General features: G+C 51.2%; 9 protein-coding genes across 9 annotated transcripts; 5 read left to right on the top strand and 4 right to left on the bottom strand.

The window, feature by feature from the left end:
* Positions 1 to 331: 331 nt before the first annotated feature.
* Positions 332 to 1168, top strand: mrpl16 (39S ribosomal protein L16, mitochondrial; the record flags this gene model as incomplete). The annotated part of the gene is made up of 2 exons (XM_064873931.1): positions 332 to 359; positions 414 to 1168. The coding sequence occupies 2 exons, from the start codon at positions 332 to 334 to the stop codon at positions 1166 to 1168; spliced, it is 783 nt and encodes a 260-aa protein (XP_064729653.1).
* A 66-nt stretch (positions 1169 to 1234) lies between these two features.
* PMZ80_005510 (uncharacterized protein) lies at positions 1235 to 1691 on the bottom strand (the record flags this gene model as incomplete). The annotated part of the gene is made up of 2 exons (XM_064873930.1): positions 1235 to 1509; positions 1559 to 1691. 2 exons carry the CDS (start codon positions 1689 to 1691, stop codon positions 1235 to 1237), a joined length of 408 nt encoding a protein of 135 aa, XP_064729652.1.
* A 635-nt stretch (positions 1692 to 2326) lies between these two features.
* PMZ80_005509 (uncharacterized protein) lies at positions 2327 to 2746 on the bottom strand (the record flags this gene model as incomplete). Its single annotated transcript, XM_064873929.1, has 1 exon — positions 2327 to 2746. One exon carries the CDS (start codon positions 2744 to 2746, stop codon positions 2327 to 2329), a length of 420 nt encoding a protein of 139 aa, XP_064729651.1.
* Positions 2747 to 3082: 336 nt separating this feature from the next.
* Positions 3083 to 4139, bottom strand: PMZ80_005508 (uncharacterized protein; the record flags this gene model as incomplete). Its single annotated transcript, XM_064873928.1, has 2 exons — positions 3083 to 4064; positions 4120 to 4139. 2 exons carry the CDS (start codon positions 4137 to 4139, stop codon positions 3083 to 3085), a joined length of 1002 nt encoding a protein of 333 aa, XP_064729650.1.
* A 392-nt stretch (positions 4140 to 4531) lies between these two features.
* Positions 4532 to 5527, top strand: PMZ80_005507 (uncharacterized protein; the record flags this gene model as incomplete). The annotated part of the gene is made up of 1 exon (XM_064873927.1): positions 4532 to 5527. The coding sequence occupies one exon, from the start codon at positions 4532 to 4534 to the stop codon at positions 5525 to 5527; it is 996 nt and encodes a 331-aa protein (XP_064729649.1).
* Positions 5528 to 7432: 1905 nt separating this feature from the next.
* On the top strand, positions 7433 to 10458 carry PMZ80_005506 (uncharacterized protein; the record flags this gene model as incomplete). The annotated part of the gene is made up of 2 exons (XM_064873926.1): positions 7433 to 7999; positions 9529 to 10458. 2 exons carry the CDS (start codon positions 7433 to 7435, stop codon positions 10456 to 10458), a joined length of 1497 nt encoding a protein of 498 aa, XP_064729648.1.
* A 1757-nt stretch (positions 10459 to 12215) lies between these two features.
* On the top strand, positions 12216 to 14053 carry PMZ80_005505 (uncharacterized protein; the record flags this gene model as incomplete). Its single annotated transcript, XM_064873925.1, has 3 exons — positions 12216 to 12381; positions 12431 to 12713; positions 12766 to 14053. 3 exons carry the CDS (start codon positions 12216 to 12218, stop codon positions 14051 to 14053), a joined length of 1737 nt encoding a protein of 578 aa, XP_064729647.1.
* A 1185-nt stretch (positions 14054 to 15238) lies between these two features.
* PMZ80_005504 (uncharacterized protein) lies at positions 15239 to 16408 on the top strand (the record flags this gene model as incomplete). The annotated part of the gene is made up of 1 exon (XM_064873924.1): positions 15239 to 16408. One exon carries the CDS (start codon positions 15239 to 15241, stop codon positions 16406 to 16408), a length of 1170 nt encoding a protein of 389 aa, XP_064729646.1.
* Positions 16409 to 16628: 220 nt separating this feature from the next.
* On the bottom strand, positions 16629 to 18911 carry PMZ80_005503 (uncharacterized protein; the record flags this gene model as incomplete). The annotated part of the gene is made up of 1 exon (XM_064873923.1): positions 16629 to 18911. The coding sequence occupies one exon, from the start codon at positions 18909 to 18911 to the stop codon at positions 16629 to 16631; it is 2283 nt and encodes a 760-aa protein (XP_064729645.1).
* Positions 18912 to 19972: the final 1061 nt, after the last annotated feature.

The following is a 19972-nucleotide window of genomic DNA, read 5'->3' as shown; positions in this document are numbered from 1 at the left end:
CTGCCTATAGTAGATAGCCTGAGTGATACGATTTCGTCGAACGGGGCAGGAGCAATGATGACGCGACGCGCTCGCGTTCCTTCCGTCGCAGTTAAAGTGATTGCAGCCTTACAGCCTGGCTTTTCCGCTCCGTCGCAGATACAGAATTGGCGATGAGCATGATGCTGTCGACCAGTCGAAACCATCCACGTTCGACTTCATCTATCGCAACTTGCTGTGAGCCCATTGACCTTGGCGCTGTCAGCTTAGGCCAAGTCACCCCAGCTACAGTCATCAGGCATCTGAACCATCCTCTTATTACGGCGCATGTTATACTAAGGACTCTTTCATCATGCCAGGAGCTTCATTGCGGCCACTGGGTAAGCTACCATAATATACATCTGTGCCTGCAACACCCGTCTAACACAGCTCAGCCGCCAGCTTCGAAGCCCTCACCCTCACCCACACATCAAAACTCTCACACACCCGACCTCGCATAATACCAACATCAAAATGCACATCCCCAACCAGGACCCAATGGCCCTCCCACACCCGCCTCTTCTCCAGCACCACCCGCAACCCCGACTGGCTCCGCCCCAACAAACCCGAACGCTCCAAATCCATGGTCGGCCGCCCCCGCCTCCAACGCGGCGGCAGCACCCGCGGCACAACCGTCGTCTGGGGCGACTACGGCCTGCGCATGAAGGACCACGACCGGCGCATCAGCGCAAAACAACTCCAGCTCGGCTACGACACCATCACGCGGAAACTGCGCGGGATGAACTTCAAGATCTACACGCGGGTCAGCGCGAATATAGGCGTGTACACGAAGGGAAACGAGGTGCGTATGGGGAAGGGCAAGGGGAAATTCGATTACTGGTGTGCAAGGGTGCCGGTGAGTAGGGTTGTGTTTGAGTTGAGTGGGCCTGTGCATGAGAAGCTTGTGAAGGAGGCGTTCAGGCAGGCGGGGAATAAGTTGCCGGGGCAGTGGGAGTTTGTGAGGAAGGGGGATCAGCCTGTGGTGGGATTGACGGTGTTGGATCCGGAGAAGGGGGTTACGTTTGATAGGTTGATGAGGCCGAGGAGGGAGGTTGAGAGTTTGGATAAGGATGGGGATGAGCAGGGTATGGTTATTCAGGCGGAGACGGATCGGCCGCCGCAGAGTGTGAGTACGACTACGGATGTGTAGAATGGCGGTGTATCAATACATATATTCAATTGGTCGTACAGTCATGACTATTGTGATTCAGATTGTTCATGCCCCAATTTTGTAGTCGTGATCATCACGCTTCGCAGAATATCCTTGGGCAGTCCTCGGGTTCTTGCCCGTCTCGGACTCCAGCTCTTTGTCAGCCTCTGTACCGCCAAACCCTCCTTCCTGGTGGGCGCCGCCAGACGATGTCGTAGTCATCCCTCCCATGCCACTCTCGGAGATATTCTGGCCATACCTGATGTTCTCAGTCGTCTTCTGTGCTCGATCAGAGTCAACGCCAGATGTATCTGTTGTGGTGCCCGTGTCGGGTACAGTGCCTGACACATATTAGCTCAAGTTCGACAGACGATATCCCGAAGTCCTCACCTCCAAGCTGCCCACTCTCCTTGCTATGCGGCTTCGTCACAGTCTGGATACTCTCATAGGGCGTCTGCTCGCCCCCAGCCTCGGTATCCATAGTCTGGGGCTTCCCACCCATCTTCGCAGCACCGGTAGACATCTCGGAAAACGAGCTCGTTCGACTCAATATCGAACTAGCAGTATTACTGCTAGTACTACTCTTTCTCCTTGCAGGAGCAGGCGAAGTGCTTCGAGGTGTTGAGGGTCCGGGTGTACTTGTACGGCTTGCGGATGTGGATGAGGTTTTGAAGTCTTGAAGCCAGGAACAGGACAGGACGTTCTCGATTTCTTGGGTTACGGCGTGGAAAAGGTCCATCAGGCAGCTAGGTTTCAGCCCATTATCGGGTTGTTCAGTGTTGAGGGCAAGAGCGCGGATATGTGTCCGCTTTCATGTGGTTGAGCGGTCATCGTTTGAGATGAAGGGGCTGACGTCACGCATGCGGGAGGGCAAAGCTGAAATCTACGATGAGCAGGGGTGTGAAACAGCGATACACGTGAGTCAAAAGCTGACTTCTGGCTGTGGTATGAGCATTGTATTGAGTATTCAATATACCCAAGATGGTCGCTCCTCTTCCTGAGATGTGCTGCGTTACCTAGATCATCGAGCTCTTGTCCTCGCCCTCCGGATAGCTGGGCTGCACTCCTCAATGATAGCTCGATTGGCAACACCCTTCCCATTTTTTGCCGCGCGAAAGGCATGGCCCGTGGTAATGCCAGCCCATGGTTGAGCTTCACTCAGATCGCCTCTTCTCCATTCTCGCTAGTCTTGATGCCGTCCTTGGTCTCACCCTCGTCCTCGTTCTCATTGTCATCCTTGGCCTTGGTCTTCCTGCCTTTCTTCGAAGGTGTGCCTTCATCGTCAGCTCCGTCCTCGCTCTTCTTGGTTCGCTTCCTGGACTTCGGTGTCTTGACTCGGGCTGGCTGTGAACCCTCCCCTCCATCTTGTGTGTCAATGACTTTGGTGCCGTTCCTATCACTTTGTAGCACAAACCGTTTGTCGGCTTCCACGATGCCTTTCAGCTTGCGCTGTGCATTGGAGTTAGTGTTGATGCCAGTCTTTGCCGCAAGGGCACCGTAGTCGGGTTTGAATTCGGGCAAAGTTGCCAACACATTGAGAAGGAATTCGACCTTTTCCTCAGGTGCGAGAGATGCCATGCTTGGTGATTTGAGATGTAGTGTGGGTGATCTTGTGGATGCTTTTGCGCTGCTCGTGAGCAATGTTGGAAGAAGAGATAGGAGTCGAGGAAGACGCTGCTTTTGATGTCGCAAGAGTTGCTAAGAGGCAATTGGTGAAGGTTGCGGAAACGTGAAGAAACACGCAACCGGCATTCCAAACACTGTCACTTCCACACGTCCTCAGTCAGAACTCATTTCAACCTCACCTATACCATTTAGTGGACGAGCTTTGTCCCTGTACAGCTTGTGGTTCCAGAAGTAATCTGAAGAGGGTATGAAGCCCATCAGGGTTGACTATTTGTCAAGTCAATCAGCTCACTCTGGCAGACTTCGCATGACACCTTCAAAGGCTACCAGTGCAGCAGCATTCGCAGGAAATGCTCTTAGGAAGCAAGGCACAAACCCTCTCCAGAAAGCACGATACCCACCTTCTCGGTACACCGCTGTTGCTGCATCCTTCCAGCGAGGGAAGCGTCGAGTGCCGTCATTCAATCCTCCACCAAGAGGATCTGTCATGATTCGTTGCTTGACAACATCAGTCGGGTACGTGGTCAGCCAGAAAACCTGAGCACTCAGACCACCAGCCCAGAAGTTGATTGCAGGAGTCGACATGCTTGTATGTTCTTTGAAGTATCGGTTTAGCACATCATAACTGCCCCACCAGAAGAAAAAGAACGACCTGAAGATCAGAGTTGCGCTGAGTCCATGCCAGAGCCCGGGTATGCCATGGTATTTCAACAGCTTCTTCGCACAGTCTATTGGACCGCTGTACAACCTGTCCGCCTTCTTCGCCGCATACTGGATCTGTAATCGTGCTTTGACATGCTCGACAGGTGCAGCAATGAACGAAACGGTGCTCCCTGCGGCTATACCAGCCAAGCCGTGCCCAAACGAAGGCAGATTGTTCATCTTGACTGTCTCTTCGCTCACAAATGTTCGGTTTGTCCACACATTTTCCAGCAATAGCCTTCGATATATGGTCAAGCTTCCGAGCATGAGAGAGTCCATGGCCATCCATCCTAGCAGCGGAGGACTTGCGCCTTTGTATAGTCCGGTAATGCCCTCTTTTCTGATGGTCTGCAGGAGACAGTCGAGTGGTCCACCGAATCGTCCATGTTCGGCTGTCTGCATGCGCACTTTGATCGTGTCGAAGGGGTGTCCGACTGACAACTTAGCTACACCCGAAAAGACACCGCCTACGAATCCTCGGTAGTTCTTAGCAGCAGCAGCCTTCCCAGGCTGACCTTGACCGATCGCTTCATTGCTGTGTCCATCGAGGTCGGGATTTTCGATCGTGCTATCTGGGTGTGAGTACAGGGACTTTGTCCTCGGTAAGAGTGTCAGCAACTCACCTATCGATCGTGGTCGCCATCACCCTCGGGCGCCCTCCTCAGTTGTAGCGACGACACGAAGCCCACGGCTACACATTGATGACAATTCGTCGAGACTCTGTTTGGGCTTTGGAGGAAGTCGCAACCATCCTAGCCTTCCATCGGTCGCTCACGATCAACAGATTGTTGTTGCCGAAGCCAACTTGTTTACCTAGGCATAATTTTATCTTGCCGATGACTGCATGATCAGCTCCTAAAATCGGACCCGATCGGCCTAACGAGGTCTAAACCATGGTGCATGATTAGGAAAGCCATAGACTTCCATGCATTTGATTTGATACCACCGTCCACGTGTTACTAAAGATGTAATCGAAAATCCAGTATCGAGCTTTGCGCCCGAGCTCTTGTGCTGTCGCACAAAACGATCCTAACCATGTTAGCACCGCATCACAAGCAAGCGTTAGACAAGCACTATGGTGTCGGCAAGTATAAAAAGGAGATCAACGGCGAATCTCGCAACACGCCGAAGAGAGTATGGACGACATTGATCACAAATACCAAGTACCTCTCCGGCTTGATCACATTGGACTATTCCCTCAAGAAGCATGGCTCAAAGTACCCTCTTGTTGTTCTCTACACTGATGCTTTCCCGGATGAAGGCCGAGAGGCTTTGGAAGCACGTGGTATACTAATGAAAAGGATCGAATACTTGCTACCATCAGTGCCTAAGGAGTATGGCAACGATCCACGGTTCTACGATTGCTGGAGCAAGTTAGCCCCATTCAGTCTGACAGAATATGATCGAGTCGTGCAGCTCGACAGCGACATGCTCGTCCTCAAGAACATGGACGAACTAATGGAGCTGGAGCTTGACCCACCAGAGATGGGAGGTGACGGCAACAGAGTGTTTGCGGCATCCCACGCATGTGCTTGCAACCCGCTGAAGAAGCCGCATTACCCAAAAGATTGGGTGCCGGAAAACTGCGCTTTCACGAGTCAGCATGGTGATCCAGATAAGGCACAAAGGGAAGGAGCTTCGGCTACAGCGGGCATAGCATGTCCCAACGGTGGTCTGCAAGTCGTCAACCCAAGCAAGGGAGTCTTTGATAAGATCCTCGCAACGCTGCAGGACCAGGATCTGACTGCGAGTTATGAGTTCGCAGATCAAAGCTTGCTTGGCGAGCGTTTCAGCGGCAGATGGGTGCCGATACCGTACATCTACAATGCATTGAAGACCATGAGATGGAAAGGTGTGCATGATGCCATCTGGCGGGATGATGAGGTCAAGAACATACACTATATTCTTAGCCCAAAACCGTGGGATGAGACAATGGAGACGACAGCGGACGAGTCACACAAGTGGTGGATCAAGCTCAACGACGAACGTGTAGCTGAGGATAAGGCAAAAGGTATACAAGACGGTTTCTGATTTCAAGCGAAGAACCGAAGCCCATGCACGATGCCATGTTTCCGAGCTGCAGAAGGATAAAGTTGCATGATCTCGAGTTTCGTTCGAGCTTTTCTGGATATTGGGCATCGCTTCGGACCATTTTCCGAGCTACTTCTTCACAACCTTATTGCCAATAGACTTCTCGAGTTCTGCGAACAAGATCCAATATCTTTCACCCCTGTTCTTATGCGGTGCATCTCTTCGACTGGGCAGTCTACCCAGGAACCGCACGGCATTGGCCTGCGTAACGTCGGTAAGTACCACAACTCTTCCTGCTGCTTCTACCAGGCGAGTCCCAGTGTGGGAGAATCCTCAGTCTAGCACTTCCAAATAGTGCTTAGAGTTGCCACTCTCATCTTGCATTTCATGCCTGGCACATAAAACCATTTGCCTTGCCTGACCATGGTAGCTATGTCTCTGATCTGGTGTTCATGCAGTGAAGACGAAGGTGCCGTGGTCATGGGCGCGGTCCACTAGATAGCGTTGTGCAACGTGGAAGCAGCATACGAATCAGAAAGGCATTAATTCGGTCGAGCACAGCCAATCAGAACATTGCACAGTACGAGTCTGGGTCACAATTCGTGCAAGAAAAGAGTCGGCACCAACAATTGGGTGCCCTCCTAAATCGAGAGCTGCAGATGTCAGTGGTCCCAGCCTGACGAGCCCAGTATAAGCAATCGACATGCACCGCTGCGGGGCATATACCACGCAGGAGCATGGTATAAGTGAGGCGTGAGCGGTTCAGGCAAAGTCAAAGCTGGTCGAAAATCTGACGAAGATTCGAGCCAGCTCGAAACACGATCATGTCCGTGCAGCGCCCGACATCGACGTTGAGGATTGGCTATTTATCCTCGGCGGTGCTGTATCGAGAATCAACGTGCAGCGCCGACTCCCGCAGCCGCTGCGAATGATCGTCATTGGCCAATAGCGTCATGAAACTCTCCACTCACCTAACCTTAGATTCCTCTAGCGACGCTCGCCCGGCATAATCATCGCTCTTCTAGACTTCCTGCATGATTCCAAAGCACGACCTAACGTTGGGGCCTAAGAAGGCCGTAATTCTCACCACTCATGAAAGTCGAAGTACCAGGCCTCAAGCGAGACTGTACCATAGGCGGCAGCGCCCTGCTTCTCGTCTGTACAGCAGAATAGTCCAGCTCGGCCTGAGTAAGCTAACGCAGCGCTACAGAATGGCTTCCTGGCCGGAAGGGACGATCCTTCCTTCTGTGACATCTCCATCCGCCGTCCTCCTCATGTAATATGGAACGTTTTTACTCTGCACCATCGCGTGCTCGCTTTTACAGCCTTCACACACAAAGGCGTGAATCGAACACCAAATTCTTCGCTCATTGTCTTAGTCAATTGCTAATCTTGCAGTACCACACGTCGTTGAGGGTCTGGCAAATGCTCTGGGTACCTCAATAAGCGCCCAGCTGCCCAGCCATTTCCGTTGCGTCACCAGCCGCTGCCACGACCCGAAAATCAGTCGGACAACAGCTGCCAACCATGAACAGATACCTCAAACTGTAGCAAACACAAACTAGAGGTTCCTGCAGAAATACATCATCGACAGGAACATATACATCCTGTGCAACAGTGACCTTTGACCCTCGCAAACAGATTCGCTAGGGCACGATCAATACTATTCCCCACCTGCTCACCGCTTGAACGCTAATCCCACTCGTGGTCGTATACTACATGAGTCGCCCATCACCCTGCAGTTACATCTGCTCCCGGTTGAGCAAGCGAGAGAGCCATAGTTGATCTAGGATTTTGAGACCGAATATGTGTACGAAGAGCAAGACAAGCTTTGGCTGCGGTCATTGTGTCAAGGTGATCGATAGATGTGGATTGCAGGGCTGCACCGAGGTCGTGAGATACAAGATGCCGGACAAGGACTGTGACTGCTCTCAATGCAAGACTGCTGGAGCGGATGTTACGAGAGGCAGAGAAGGTCGAGGCCGATATGCTCGAGAAATACGTACAAGGGGTAGCAGACAGTCTTCCTACGACTCTCTACCACCTGATTCTCCTCACCTCACCATAAGTCCATGGCATCGCGCCGAAATCGACTGCAAGGAAAAGAAGTGGGATACGCCAACGCGAAGGCAGGCTGACGACGCTTGGATCATCGAGCACGAACGTCGAATGTCGGACCTTGATGAGAAAACTAGCAACATGTCAATAAATTCTCCTCGGGAGTCTCGTCAGAAATCAAGGAGAACATCACCCACGAGCAGCTACGAGCGCGTGATCGAGGCCGACGAGGTTGAGGAGCCGGAAGAAATGCAGCCCACGCCAGCGAAACCAAGAGCAATCAAGATGCTACCCTATGAAATATCCGAGGAGTCAGACAAGTCTCATTCACGTCGCCGAAGCCACAAAACAGATCGCAGTACTCAGCACTTCATGCCACATTATCAAGAAGCTGCCATCACTCCTCGACGCCGAGTTCGAGTCGCGCCACCTGTTTCAGAGCATGACATACACGAGTCTCGTCAGCTCGTGCACATTCCACGAGGTTACGGTTCGAAGACCGAGCCTTACCGACCTCAACCCCAGTCCTGCTATCTTAACTCGCCAGTTCCGGGCAGCCCGATAGAGGGAGCTCATTGGCAGGGTCATTACGCAATGGTTCGAGGTCCATTACAGCATGATGCATATTATCCACGGCAGTACACAGTATATTAATTGGCGTCATACTACCTACCAGGAGGTGAACACCTAGACATGAACCAGACACACGTCGTTGTAGGAACCAGGGAAGGCCATTGCCGGTGCCGTGCTGGAGGGATCGGATACTTGAGGTGTATTTGTAGTTGGTCCGCATCTGGTGGTGTCGCTGAAGTTCGAATCATAAACAACTGAACATATCAACGCCGCCATCACTCGTAACTTGCCACTGTCATATTTTGGTACCAAGCCTTGCCTTCATGTCAACGCACGTATGTGGCTATTTTCTCGCGATATTGAGCTCCGATTCGTATTTTCCTACTTCAGACCTTGCATTCTGCGCAATAGCTATTATGGCCCAGTATGATGCCGGTTCCTACTCAATGATTTTGTTGCTGCCTGAAACGCAAGGACAGTCAAGGTCACATGCTCTCGGCGAACAAGGCAAATTCCTAGTCGATCTTCATTCCTACAACCTCCAGCCCCGACAGCACCACTAGCTACGACAGCACAAACAGGACGCAAGACGAGACGCACAAGCTTCTGTAGTGCAGTGCTTGGGGCTATCATTCAAGACTCAACGCCACGAATTGTCTACAAAAGTCGTTAGCGCAGCCTTGTCTTTACTTCTTCGGGTAAGCAGTACCTAGTAGGTATCAAGCAATACCTCAAGAATACAATGCGTGCCAGCCAAAACCTATGCCCCATACAACTTACTGTGACAGTCTTATTTGCGACGGCGAGGCTAACGACAGAGTTGGACATTGGGCCCTGCCGTCGTTGGCGAAAATACTGAGGTTCTTTGTCTTGTATTGACGAACCCGGCGCTTCACGCACGCCCCTCTTGCTCGCAAACATCGTCCCTTCGAGCCTAAGAAAGATGATGTTGCTACTTCGGTTTTCCTTGCCCTTGCAGGCAATGAACATCTCTCGCAATGCATATTGTTCGACAAAGGTTCAAAGAATTGTTGCTCTCTTGCGGTCTCATTCCCTGGTTCGCCTGAAGTAATTCATTTGGGCATGGCGTATTCCAGGTGTCCAACAACCACATCCTCAGCATCTCCTTTACCTCGATATCCACTAGTTATCGCAGGTGCCCTTCTCAGCCTGATCTTCCTCTTCACAACTTGGTGTCGATCTTCGCCGACCTCAGAGCCGATCCAGCTCACCAGCAATGATCAAACAACTATATCAAAATCCAGGCAAAAGTCATTGCACTCCATCACAAACTCAACGCTAGGAGTAAGTGTCTTGATCACGGAGTATCATGAACTCGACTCGGACCTAACATGGCTAACACAACTTAGTTCCAAAAGGTGTTAGCGATCAATCTGCCCGGACGCACGGACCATCATGATGGTCTAGTGCTCGCAGCTGCCGTCTCCGGCATTGAGCTGGAGTTTGTCGATGGGGTACTAGGGAAGGACGTAGCCGACAAGGTCCTACCTCCCAGTCACGTCCATGATTTGAACGCAGGCACGAAAGGAGCATGGCGCGCTCACATGAACGCGTTATCTCGAGTGGTAGAAAATGGCTGGTCAACGGCCTTCATCATAGAAGACGACGTGGATTGGGATGTGCGGCTTCACCAGCAGCTGCAAGACTTTGCTCTGGGTTCCGACTACCTACTTCGAGAGTACCGTCAAGATACTCAAGCATCCGCCAGCAGTATTCAACATTTCCTGACACCAGAAACATCGCCTTATGGTGACGACTGGGATGTCTTGTGGTTAGGGCACTGTGGCTCATGTATTGCCAGCCCTACTCGCACTGTGTTGTTTGAGAACGATGAGACGGTGCCAGAGATCAACAAAATTTCCTCGTTTGACAATCGAGAACGATCTTTCATGCAGGCGTACCCCCAGCACACGCGCGTTGTTACCCGCGTCTACGACACCACCTGTACATTAGCATACGCCGTTTCCCAACGAGGAGCTCGAGCTCTGCTGTATGAACTTGGCTTGCAGAAGTTGAATGCACCGTTCGATAATATGCTGCGCGATTTCTGCGAAGGTCAAAGTGGACGTGGTGAACACAAGTGTGTTACGGTCCTACCGCAACTCTTCGACCACCACAGACGTGCTGTCTCTCCGGCATTCGACAGTGATATCTCATTCCATCCTGGAGATGTTCGAGAAAAAGCCACCACTGATAATGTCAGATGGAGCGTGAGGCTTAACATGGCGAAGCTGCTGAGAGGCGAGACCGACTATGAAGACCAGTGGCCGGATGGATGACTCATGTACTGCACAAGGAAATGGTTTTGCACATAGATTCCTCGCTATTCAATGAAGAATGTCACTTCCAGCAGCTCTTGCGTGTACCCGAGAGCCATGTTGTAATCACGAACTGAGACAAATCTCTCTCTTTTGCCTTTATTGCGACGAGACCCGGTTGATCCGATCTAGAAACAACAATGCCCTCAGGAGCTTCGGCATGTTGCAAGTACATTGGGTCAAATTGCAGCGGATGAAGTTCGAAATGACCGTTTTGAAGTGTGCTTACGCCAGGCACGTAGAAAGAATGATGAATAAATTTTCCTGGTCGAGGTTCCCCTAACCCGACAAGCCCGTGCCGTGAATAAATTGCCGCTCTCGCCCACCTTGAAATAGGGGCGCCACGGACATTACCGAAGCTGAGCTTCAGGCTTAGGCTTGGCGTCAAGATAGTTGACCGGTTTCGATTTTGGCCGGTCATTTGCATGCTTTCCTCACCTAAATTGCTAAACTTCAACTACTTCCAACTCGCTATCTTAGGCGACAATATATAATATTTTTAGTGTTTTAGTAATAAAACATATAGTAAATACCAATATAAAGCTATAATAAATAAGTTTACTTCGGAATACGTAGAGGTGTAAAGGTACGAACTAAGTAATCTAGAAAAATTATACTTTAAGCACTAATCTAAGCACAAATTTCGAAGTAACTCTTTTCAGACCTTACTGTTACCACCACCCCTTACGGGAAGTACGCAATATTTCATAATATAAGCATTCATCCCTTACTGTACGTAGCAAGAATTGAAAATTTATCTATTAGCACCCCCGTTATTGCGCTGTTCTATCTTGAAGTAGGCATATTTTGGGTGAGGGAAGCATGCAAATGACCGGCCAAAATTGAAACCGGTCAACTATCTTGACGCCAAGCCTAAGGCCCCGTGCACGCCTATAATACCTAAAGCTTAGGCGCTCGTGGGCCTCTTAGTCCGCATAGCTCCAATAGTTTCAGTGAAACCCGCAATTTATTCACGGCAAGGGCTTGCCGCATCAAACTCAATCTCGCTCAGACTCCAGGGCTTCTGCGATCGCGTAGCTACCCAGTGGGCATGTCCGGCCGCTAAACTTGGCACCTGACTCGCCTTGATACTACAACGGATCGCGACGTATCTTAAGTGTTCGTGTTCCTAAACTGAACCTTGGTGTATCCTCAGTACTGAAGATTTTTATACAGCTTTCGTTTTCCCGCTAGCATCTTTGAAAGACTGGCATCTCGTTGCAAGATCGCGATGTTCCGATGCACGTGCTCGAAATCGGTCAACAATCTTGACGCCAAGCTGTCAGCGTATTCGTATTCCTACTTTCGGCTGTCTCTTCACTAGGCACCATCGATTTCGCCCATCAAGGCTCTGCTTCGAGGCGGTGACCAATCCAATGAACCTTCCCTGACTGCAAGGCAGAGTTCGTATGCTCTAAAAGGCAAGCTTCCAGAACGATCGTAGAACTTGTGGTGGGGACGCAGCCGGTAATGTTCAACCTTGCGACAGCCTTTGATGAAAAGCGGTATCACAGCAAACACGAACCACGAAGTACTTCTGCCCGTTCATTGAGATAAAGCCTTTGCACCGATACTCCCGCTTTTGTTGGAACGTGTTTGTGCCATCATACCACAATACTCGCCATGAGCTTTTGGCGTACCGTAACCTAGGACAAATACTCATGCTGCGATCGACTACCGGTGAGCAAGGCTAGTATATTCATCCCGATCTCAGCAGCATGCCTCGAGCAAAGGAGAAGTCATCTTCTGGTTTGTCCATCGACATCTCGGAACCCCGCAAGTTCTACACTCCAGGAAGCTCGATATCTGGCAATGTGACGCTTAACACGGCGCAGGACTTTGCAATAGGATCAGTCTCACTCGAGTTCTATGGTCGAGTGAAAGGTAAGCTTGCCGTCGTAATGTTCAACTTAGTGGCTGACGTGGCCCTAAGTCTTCTTCGTATACAGCCATGGTCAAGGTGAGAGCAACTGGCGCGGCAGAGCACCACTGTTTTCGGAACAACAGTTACTCTATGAGGGCTATCACACCCACAAGCCCGGGTCGTTCTCGTGGCCGTTCGTTGCGGAGATACCTGCATGTCCAGATGCCGCCGTTGTCCGTCAGTCAAAGCACCAATGGAAAGAGCTAGATCACTTCCTATCTACGGACGACTACATTCCAAACCACTCGATGCCGCCAACTTTTAACATGAGGAAATGGGGGTTCGGATACCGGTACGGAAAGCTCAGAAGGACAATCTAGACGATTGACTGACTTCGAGTGTAGGTGGCACATCTTCATCGAGTACGTGATCAAAGTGAATATCAAGGAAGCTTCTGGTGCAAGCATGGTACTGCCGCCTTCTTCGAGGAGAGCGATCCTGCCAATCATGGTGAGGGATGTCGTCAAGCCCGAATCAAACACATTCACGTTGCCGCTTGCCACACACTTCACACTGCCAGATCAGCTTACCGAGAAGACGAGCCTAGAGCGCACGCCCTCGAAGTTACCCACGTTCCAAAGCCAGGTATTGCGACGCACCATCAGATCCTCGAAGCTATCGACGTGGGATCGGGACAAAGGGGTACCTAGCAAAACCTTCACTTTCTCCAATACCATCAAGGACAAGACGAGAGCAGTGTTTAGCCCCGACAGTCTACCTGCATTCACCTTTGACATCACGGTATCAACACCGAGCAACATACATGTCCTTGACGCACGAGGCATCTCGATGATGGTAAGCGCAAGGTCAGTCACGGATGATGCGCTTACAACAATTCCAATCGACAGATATCCCGATGTGCGGATCCTCAATGTAACCCTGATTGTGGGTATCTCAACATATTTTCGATTCAAGTGTCCCTTTTCAGATCACGGTAAAGTGAGATATGATGTCAAACTACTCGATCGGCAGCCGGCTAATCATAGCATCGACATGAGACGCTCACAGGATAGGAGTATGCCCTTTCTTGACACAGACGGTGAAGAAGCAGTGACAGAAGCTGTTCTTGCTCATAGCGTGGACCTTGCGAAGCTGCCTGGTCTTGCGGCCGCTCTAGTCAGCGCGAGACTGGGCTTGCAGACTGAGAAGCCGCTCGTGCCGACTTTCAATTCCTACGTCATCTCGCGCGAGTATACACTTCAGTGGAGGCTTGAGCTCGACGTGGCTGGGGAGAAGGTTACTGTGTCAAACAATGACAAGATCCGCGTGAAGGTGTTGCCACCAGAAGCCAAGGACCTTGAAGCTGTCCTGGGTCACGCAGACGCGAGTAAGGCGGAGGCCGAGGACGATAATGACAAGGACGATGATAAAGAAGAGTCTGAAGATGAATCGATCACGACGAAAGATAGCAAAGAGGGCATGCGAGGCGTGTTCAAGACACTACGATCGAAGAAGACGAAGCAAGAAGAGGCTGCCGAGGAGGCTTCTGCTGCAGCAGGTCCTTCATCATCACCGAGCGACGTTTTGCAAGACCCAGCAGGAGAAGCCCTGCCTTCATACCAACAAGCACCAACAGATTTCGGATATCGTCATGAGATCGATGAGAGGCCGCCAAGGTATGAGGCAGAATGATTTCTTATCACACTGTTCTTTCAAGAGATGTGTTCTGCTTCTCTTGTGTCTGGAGCTATACTGAAATTGCTCAGCAGCGTCGAACCGCAATGCTGGGTAGACAGATTGCATGCCATGATTGTCAGATGTTCGAGCAATCCTCATGCCAGTCACATCATCAGATGATGTCCATTCACTGCGATTCCAGTCGGCAACAGACTGTGCTAGAAGAATGGCTCACGCTTGCCGAACATAACTATTTTGACCACGGCTACCACGGCTCTTGACCACTAGACTTGTGGCTATGTGCTGCGGGAACAGGGTGACGCGCGTCCAATGCGACTTATGCATGCTGTATCTTTCGTTGCAGACTAGGCAATGTCCCCCGCGACGGTCCCTATGCGGGAGCAGGCCCCTCGACCGTTGCAACAATGGCAACATCATACGAAGTTCAGAGCGGCCTGGCGTGCCACTACGGAAAACATCTTCGATATCATTGTGATAATACCTAGATCTTGTTGAGGCAGTGGTACGAACGTCACGGTTCCACAGAAAGAATATGCTGCATGCTTTCGAGGAGTGAGGGAACCGCAGGACTGGAGACGCCTTGGCCCAGGTGTAGTATGAGAACAAGGTCACCTCACAATACCCAGGAACCCCACACTCGTAGGAAGCGGAGCGGCGTTGAGTTCAGTTTGAGGCCTGCTGGATTTGGGCAAAGATCGAGGCTGCGTGATCCTAGACCACAACTGGCGAGCAATCATGAGAGATAAATATGCCTTTCTGGAGGTGATCTTCATGATAGCAGGATCATTAAAAGAGGCAGCGAGCCGAGAACTTGAAACTCGTTGTCGAGTACTAGGTTGGGATTAGCTTTGTTTCAGCCTCGGCGCGTCTTCTAGGCTTGTGAGCCTTGCATATTGTGCCTGAAGCTAAACGATCCTTCTCGAGCTCACGACCCTCAGACAAACCTCGGGTACCTTTTTCCATTCGTGTCTCGACACATCTTGCTGCTGTACCTGGATTGTATCGCAAAATTCTCGTTGTTTTGATATAGCTCAAGCACTCATACCCAACCCCCGCCAACTCTTCGAAACCGTTAAGCAGAACCAGCCAAAAAGCCACATCTTCACCACGAACCCATGAGCAACCCCGCCGACCAAGAGCCCTTTTGCCAAAGCGCAAAGTGTGCCGAAAGCCATCAACATGCCCACAACACTCCTCTCTCTGCCCGTTGAGCTCCGCCTCAAGATCTACGAACACGTCCTCACAACCTCAAACATCCACTCCTTCCGCCCCCAACGCAAAATAGGCTGGAACAGACCCCACACCGACCTCTCAAACCCACCCCTCCTCTTCGAATCAGACGCCCACCCCACCCTCCGCCAACTCTTCCACAGCAAACTCACAAAGCTCGACCACACACTAATACTAACATGTCTCCTCCACCACGCCAAGGTCCTACTGGTCGACCACACAGATTTCATCTCTCTCCAAAAGCTCTCCTCGGCAGCTACGCTCCCTTCCGTAACCCTAGGACTCTCCTCGTCAGGACGCACCTTTGCAAATATAGTGAAGCAACACCTCCGCACAATCGACTTCAGCGATAAACTCGACGAGATTGTCTGTCAGCCCGCTGACCTCATCAAAATTCTGAAATCCCTACCAGGCCTGCGAACAATCCATCTAGCAAGCAAACACGTCCAGCGCTACAGCGGCACAATCGAGGAACACGTCGAGTTCGCCAGAGAACGCGCCGAGAAAGCATCCTTCACACCTCCCCGCTCCGCTCCAACTGAGACATCAGCAGAAGAAACCCGCCGTCTCACCCTCCGAAGTCCAGTGACCGATGGCTCGCGCATGACGATCAGTCCTGCGCTCTTCGTCAGCAGCGGGAGGTCAACACTTAGGCCCGGCAGTACGATCTACCCACACTGGGTGACAGTCGACCTGAGCATGCTGACATGGCAGCACTTCTTGTATACTGGGGCGCCGTATAGAGATCATTGGCGGACTGTGAAGATGAGGACGCTGCTTGAGAGTGCGGAGGAGAGGGGTGTGAATGTGGTGTTTGGGTTGAGGTGTGTGGAGTTTGATCCTAGTCCTTGTTCAAGTGGGCAGGTGTCTGGCGGATCTGGGAGGGAAAGGGGTAAGAGGAGGCTGGAGAGTGGCATGTTTAGGGGCGAGATGAGTAGTGTGGACTGGATCTTGAGGTTGAAGCAGAGGAATGGAGGGGCGGAGTATGCGGTCAGGCAGAGGAGACGCTTCGATGAGGTTGTTGGGCAGGAGGGATGTGGATTGGTGAGGTGTAGTAATTTGCATAAAGCGAAAGGAAGCAGTGTGTGTGAGTTGTGCAATATGAATGATAGAGGGTAGACCCTCTTGAACCATCTAATATAAGGATCTATCAATTTACCGGAATGTGTCTATGCACAGGTATGGCACAACGTCGGATTGACTATGCTAATAATTCAATTTTCCAGCTGCAACCTGTACGTTGCAGTATACTGTCCACCTCACCAAATGTTCACTATGCGAATATGTCACATGATCGACCGAAGCTAATATGTCTCTGAGCCTTTGTCACTTCAGCCCTCTAGCCCATACCATCAATCGCACCGCTGCCCGGGGAAGAAGCCCGTGCCACACTCCGGAAGCGTAAGTTCACGCAACACGAAAGGCACATGCTGATGTGGCAAGCGCCACACTGCGCAAGCAGTGGCATCTCGCTCAGGCAGCCTTGACACCGCCCCCCATCTACCATGTGTATGTGTAAATGCTCGCACTCGGGGTCAGTCCATTCCTCCATCCATAGCAAATGGTTCGCCAATTCGTCAAGAGCTTCACTGAGACGTTGCAGATCGGCCTCATCACCCGCTTCGAAGCGACCAATGCTATTGATCGCCCAATCTGACAAACTTGCGCTTTCGGTGATTTCCATTCTTCGACTCGTGGCCATGTGGCGCAGACCTCGCAAACGAGTTACTGCCGATCTGTTGCCCGTCTCAGCCTGTCTTTCAAGTCGTACTAGGCCCTCAGCCAGATCGACCCAGAGTCCGGTTCCGTCGTCGTCATCACCGCCCTCATACTGAACAGGACAACCGCACGATCGCTCGACTTCGAACGGTTGGCCACATGTATAGCAGAAGCCTTGACCGCACCTACATGTCATCGAATTGCAACCGTCGATTCGCTCGACCATATTCTTGCACTTTGGGCATTCCTGCCAACCACTGGTCTTTGCGAGCTCGACCACTTGCTCGTCTGCCTTGGTCTTGGGGCAAAGTCGTGGTTCGGCCGTGCTTTTGTGATCACTCTCGGCATGACCGCAGAGGCTGCATGTGAAGTTCAAGCATAGTCCACACAGACCCCATTGGTCACTGATGGAGTACTCTTTGATCGCGTTGTTGCAGGATGAGGTAGCACAGCTGATATCACGTTGTTCGGCGTATTTCTGAAGCAGCTCAGAATAACGGATCAAGACGTCTCGTGGTATTATCTTGCGATACGTGTGAGGCACCAACGCTTGTGTGCAGCACTGAGGAGGAAAGCTATGCATATCGCTTGTCCCGCTGTGAAATGCGTGAACCAAACATTCGGTGCAAAGTTTGTGGCCGCAAGGGACCAGGTTGAGTCTCGGTATGTGCGTGAACTCGGTGCAGATGTGGCACTTCTCGAATAAGCGTGCATGACAAGGAGGACAGCAGTACGTGTCACCTGGGGTACGTATGGTCGAAGCCACTAGTACTTTGCTCTTGCATACGACGCATAGTTCGGCCTTCTCAGCTTTCCCGTTAAGGACTACTGTGAGCCTTGATGGCGCAATTCGTGATGCTGTCGCAAGCAATCGGACATGAGTGCTTTCCTCCACTGTGTGACTGTTGTCTGTGAACCAAGAAGCTGAGAAACCAGGCTCGACTTGGACTGTGCCAGTCGTGTAGCCTTCAGGTCTGAGACCGTCCCAGAATACGTCCACGTCCCCCGAAACGGTTGCGTGTATGCCCTGCTGAAGCTGCTGTTTAGCAATGTGCCAAATCTCCCACTGAAACCTGCTGATACCATGCTCTCCCACTCCAGGGAGGCGTGGAATAGTTCTGATACATATCTGCAGGATGTCGTCTTGAGAGCTGTCCCATCCAGGAAATCGCCGTATGCGGAGTAGACCAGGGTAGACTTGCTGTAGCTCCTGTGCGACAGCTGCGCTATCCCAGAAATGTTTGGCAAGTGCTGACTTGTCAAGGAACACAAGTAGACTAATGTTCGATATGCTGAGGACGCCTGATGTGTAGTCCAAGGTACTGTATTGATTACCTTGGCGCTGCACTTGGCGGCCGAGCTGTTCATGGAATATCTTCTTGACAGCACGACTGGAGTACAGACTAATCTGCTTGATGCAGCTGCTAACGATCAGGTTCGCACGAGAACTTGAAGGCAGTACAGAGACAGGTGCGAATGTGCTTGCTCGATGACCAGTGCGTTCTTGTTCGTACCTCCGTCTCTTTACGCCTAGCGCGAGAGCAGAGTCTGTATCGATTGCTGTATATTCCTCATTGTCATGAGGTGCATTAGGTTGCGGACTTGGTGGTGGTCTGTGCGGTAAACTACCAGCGAGTCGGCCAGGTTGGCTTGTTGTATCTCTTGTGGGATTGTCAGGAGCATCTTGGCTTTCGGTCGACGTAGTATTCGAAGGTATCGCTGGGGTCGCTTCAGTAGTTGTGGCTGTGACACTGGGGGTCACCTCGTCGGTAGTCGTCGGAGAGGCCATCGCAATGTGGTAGAGTTGGAGGTTGTTGTGAGAAGAGGTGGTCAGCTGGTGTTCGATATCGTTGAAGAGGATAATAGTGTGCTTGCAATATAGTTGAGAAGACCTCGAGGACATCTTTATGCGGCATAGCACTGTGCCCTTGCACTACTTTCACTTGGCTGAAGGTTTCAGTAGCCTGAGATAACGAGCTTTGTAGTTTGCACAAGCATGCAAGCTGATGCATCATGGTACGCCTGTCACGAGTGCCACTTCCGGTGGGTTCGATTCGTTAGTGAAAGTGAATGAGCTATCGTGACAGTCAACAAAATCGAGAACGAAGAGACATCATTCGAGATCAAGGTCGACTTGTCACTGTGTAGTCCGAGGACACGCTATGGACAATCTTGAGAGTACTGCATATTGGTCGATCGTGTTCTGCAAACATGTTGACAGTAGAAGAGCCGTATGCAGCAGCACCTATGGAAAGGTACGATGTTGCTGCTCAATCGAAGCAAGGGCATGATGAGTTCGGTGTCATCGCGGCTTCCTTCTCATCTCGACTGACATTTGCGCAGCACAAGACCGCATGTCCTGCTCGCGTACACGATGTATGTAAGAATTTCGCCTATATAAGCATTGGTTGATATCTCTGCTACCGTGCTCCAATGTCAAGCCTCGCTCACTTCGGGCGGCCACGCGGCAGCGTAATGCAACAGTGTGCGTCTCACTTCAATGAGTTATTTGAGCTGCATTGCAATACAGTGGCTATATAGGTACCAAGTCCTCGCTCACCTCGAGAAGACAACAGTAGGTACAACAGCTCGAGAGAACTATGGTAGATAAAGGCGCCTAACGGCAGCATCCGACGTGGCTTGGCGTCTGGGAACTGGAATGGCTACAGCCGCTTCTTGTATATAGATGCAATGCAGGACTGGCCTCGACACTGCTAATAGCCTCACCACTAACATACACGAAGGCGCATATGCAACGTCAATGGGTGCCAACCTATGAGGAGGTACGCAAGATAGACACGCGCCCAAGAATTGATGTTTAAGTAGTGTATACAATACTATTCAAAATGAGGTCCCTACCAATTGTTTGAACTATTTAGCATGGCTCGAAGACACTCCTTCTAGTCTCAAGCTTACGAAGCAGTCCTGTGTATCGTCATGCACCAGAACTATCGTCTCCCGTGA

The sequence above is a fragment of the Knufia obscura genome, assembly GCF_036327395.1.
Source record: "Knufia obscura strain CCFEE 5817 isolate CBS 148926 chromosome Unknown scaffold_6, whole genome shotgun sequence".
NCBI classification, from domain to species: Eukaryota; Fungi; Ascomycota; class Eurotiomycetes; order Chaetothyriales; family Trichomeriaceae; genus Knufia; species Knufia obscura.
The sequence above is the reverse complement of the archived record's forward strand: the minus strand, read 5'-3'. Positions and strand labels throughout refer to the sequence as shown.